The sequence below is a fragment of the Prenolepis imparis genome, unplaced genomic scaffold, assembly GCF_030444845.1.
Source record: "Prenolepis imparis isolate NDT839.2.m4 unplaced genomic scaffold, iyPreImpa1.0 SCAF_146, whole genome shotgun sequence".
NCBI classification, from domain to species: Eukaryota; Metazoa; Arthropoda; class Insecta; order Hymenoptera; family Formicidae; genus Prenolepis; species Prenolepis imparis.
In genome coordinates, this window is record NW_028141304.1 from 24,632 (window position 1) to 28,278 (window position 3,647).

The 3,647-nt window shown below is 35.1% G+C and overlaps 1 protein-coding gene across 1 annotated transcript; it reads left to right on the plus strand.

Annotated features, from left to right (window-relative positions):
* The first annotated feature begins 2,143 nt into the window (after positions 1-2,143).
* LOC145947784 (uncharacterized) lies at positions 2,144-3,370 on the plus strand. Its single transcript, XM_083057561.1, has 4 exons — positions 2,144-2,222; positions 2,354-2,540; positions 2,623-2,792; positions 3,035-3,370. Exons 2-4 carry the CDS (start codon positions 2,374-2,376, stop codon positions 3,262-3,264), a joined length of 567 nt encoding a protein of 188 aa, XP_082913687.1. The 5' UTR covers positions 2,144-2,222; positions 2,354-2,373; the 3' UTR covers positions 3,265-3,370.
* The last annotated feature ends 277 nt before the right edge of the window (positions 3,371-3,647 follow it).

Here is a 3,647-nt window from a genome sequence, read left to right on the forward strand (position 1 = left end):
TACCCCTAATGGTGTAAATACACCGAGTTTTAAAAATTGTTGTTACAGCTAATAGTGTAATTTTTAAGATATTTTAATTCTATAAACGAATGTTGTTTGGTAATCGTCTGCAGACGTTTGTACCGTTTTTTGTTATGTTTGTATTCCTACAGATAAAAATATATCAAACCTAGGTCGCAGAAGCCCCCCCTCGTTGACGGCCACCTTGACATGGTGAGGGGGCTCACCCTTCGCAAATTTTGCGAAGGGTGCTAAGAGCGGACAGTGCCACTAATAATGTCATTTTTGGGATATTTCAATTCTGCATACGGGTGATGTTCTGTAATTGCCTGCAGACGTTTGTACCGCTTTCCATTTTGTTCGTATCTATACAGGTGTAATTATACAGAATTTTTGAAATTGATGTTACAGCTAATTATGTCATTTTATGAGAAATTTTAATTCTGTAAATGAGTGCTGTTTTGTTACCGTTTGCAGATGTTTGTACTGCTTTCCGTTTTGTTTGTATCCTTACAGGTGTAAATATACCGAATGTTCAAAATTGATATTAGAGCTAATAATGTCATTTTTGGGATATTTCAATTTTCTATACGGGGGCTGTTTTGTAATTGCCTGCAGACGTTTGTACCGCTTTCCGTTTCGTTTGTACCCTTACAGGTATAAATATACCGAATGTTCAAAATTGATATTAGAGCTAATAGTGTTATTTTTTAAGATATTTTAATTCTGTAAACGAATGTTGTTTTGTAATCGTCTGCAGACGTTTGTACCGCTTTTATGTTTGTATCTCTACAGATAAAAATATATCAAATCTAGATCGCAGAAGCCCCCCCTCGTTGTCCGCCACCTTGACGCGGTGAGGGGGCTCACCTTTCGCAAGGTTTTGCGAAGAGTGCTAAGGGTGCCGTCCCATTAAGCACGGATCGGAATGACGGATCGGATTCTGCTAGAGAATTCTAGTAAATTCTTGTTCCTGCTGTTCCTTCCGATCGGAACGCGTATATTTCCTCAATTCCGGACGGATCGGGCATGTGTTTCTGACCGCCGCAAGTTTTAAAACGCCGTTGTATTGGAAAAACATCATCAGAGAATGTTTTGTTTTATTCCGAATTGTCACAATCTACATGGTGTGCGTGCTGTGCATCTCAACAAGAATTTCGCATGTAACAACAAGCTGAAATTCTATCGAGATGAGTACCAACAATCATCAAAAAGGACCGGTAATAATAATAAGAATATATAAGATATTAAATAGACATTGTTATTATATTCATTAATTATTATTATTCAGAACATATCACAGAATTATGTTTGCGTATTAATATAGGTTATATGATTATAGTTTTGTTTGTTTATCAAAGAATACCTGAAATTACACCTTTATTGAAAAAATGTAGTGGAAAACCACGTCGACAAACTATATAGTGTAGCCATACTTTTTTCTATATTATTATTGAACTTATTTGAACACATATGTCGATTTTGTTTACAATGTGGTTTCACCTCATCATTTTTCATATGGTTTTTATCGCATGGTTTTCAGCACATGGATTTTTCAATACGGACAACATATCAGGGGCTCGATTCTTGAATTCATTTGTAAGAGAAACGTATACGCAAATTCGGCCCTTACAGAAAAGTTGCAAGTTTATTGGCTATTGCATGGCTTTTAGCTAATCAACTTGCAACTTTTTTGTAAAAGCCGAATTTGGGCATACGTTTCTCTTGTGAATGAATTCAAGAATCGAGTCCCAAATATTTTGCGGTTCATGTTACATATGTGTTCATATTTGCAGACTGTAAAATGCGGTTATTGTGGGTGGATAATGTTCGGATCCTGTGCGCAGATTGTAGCCCATGACTGCTTCGAAAACTACGACGAATGTATCCATGTTATCGTTGTCGACGAGAAGGGGCGTGCTACAATGAGTAATTTTATTTGCAAGCAAATATTTTTCAACATTTGTCTGCAACTATTAAATAACATATTCAACTAATTTATATATAAACAGGAGTGAAGGAAGTAGAAGAAAGTACGCTGAGAGACGCACCACTATCACAGAATAGCAATGAGTCTACTCCGTACTCGGCAGATATCATGGACGAGATGCTAATTGATGCCATAGAGCAGAGATCAGGTCTATGGAATCAAAAGTTGCCAGTTCAAAGGCGAAGCCCCTGTATACGAGGAGAACTGTGGGATGAAGTTTTTAATAATCTTGGTAATATATGATCATTTTACTTCGTTTTATGTATTCTTGAATGTATATTAATCTGCTCTTGCAAGTGGACTAATGTACGTTCGTATTCATATAAACGAGCTGAATTCGTAATTTGAACTAGGGATTTTCAGGTTTTAAGGATATAGCGTGGATGAAATCTCGATGGACGTACCTGAGGGACTGCTATTCAAAAGCTCGCAAAAAAATGAAAGGTTACGTACGCAGCGGATCGGGTGCGGAAGCGGGGCATCCGCAGAAAAGTACATTCCGCTTCTATTCAAGAATGCAATTTCTAGACGAGGCTGCACAAGAAACCCCGTACATAACAAAACTTGTTTATATATAGGCTTTAGAATATGAAAAATGTACATTTTTCTTACATATTATTGTTCAATTGTAGTACAACGAACTATCTATCACGGAACATATGTAATAATGAAGATAGTGCACTGAGCCTGAACAATTCGGAATTACAGGAACGTAATGTGTCTTCTCCAAGAAGTTGTAGCACGCCAGACATTCCTGAAGAAGCAGGAAGTTCAGACGATTGCAGACCCCCCAAAAAAAAGGGTGAGCCAATTTTGAATAATTGATAATCGACACATAGATTTTCATAATTAATTGATAATCTTCATACTTTTCATAACACTTAATAAATTGTTATATTGTGCTGATTCTGCATAAAAATTTGTCGCACTTTTGTAATAGTCTGAAATTGATCTTTTTATTGTGAATATTCTTATATTTATACCATTTTTTTTAGTATAAAAATGTAGGAAAATTCATTACTTTAAATGTATTTTGTGTTACAGCAAGACAGTCTGACCCCGATGTGCAGGCACTGCATAATAACATATTACAGCAGTTACTTGGCGAAAATGCGCCAAAGAAGGATGCAGTGGACAGTTTCCTGGAGCAGATGGGAGATATCCTGCGTAGGTTGAGCTATCTCCGAAGAAGGCAAATACAAGTAGAGTTGCTGAATCTCGTTCACAGGGCAGAAGACGAAGAATTAGCGGAGGCGGAACTTCAAAGACGATAAATATTTTGTATTATTATCATTACCTTCATTTTATCAATACTTATTATTATTATTAATTATTATACTTACATTACATAATAAAAAAATAAAACATTTATTTCTATAACATAAAAAACATTTATTTCTATTTCAATAACACCTGATGTAATTCATATTTATATTTGGGTCTGAAAAAAATTAATATTTTGTTGTTACATTACATACATTTGTATGTAAAGTTCATTGAAGTGTACAATCTTCTTATATTTATTAATAATTTTTAGAAAAAAAGTAGGATTTCTTTATTGTCTTATAATACATAATAGAAATTTAATACTCATTGTTTAGAGCTTTTTTCCACTGCCAATCAAGTGGGTTCGAAGTTTCAAAATACGTAGCAAAGG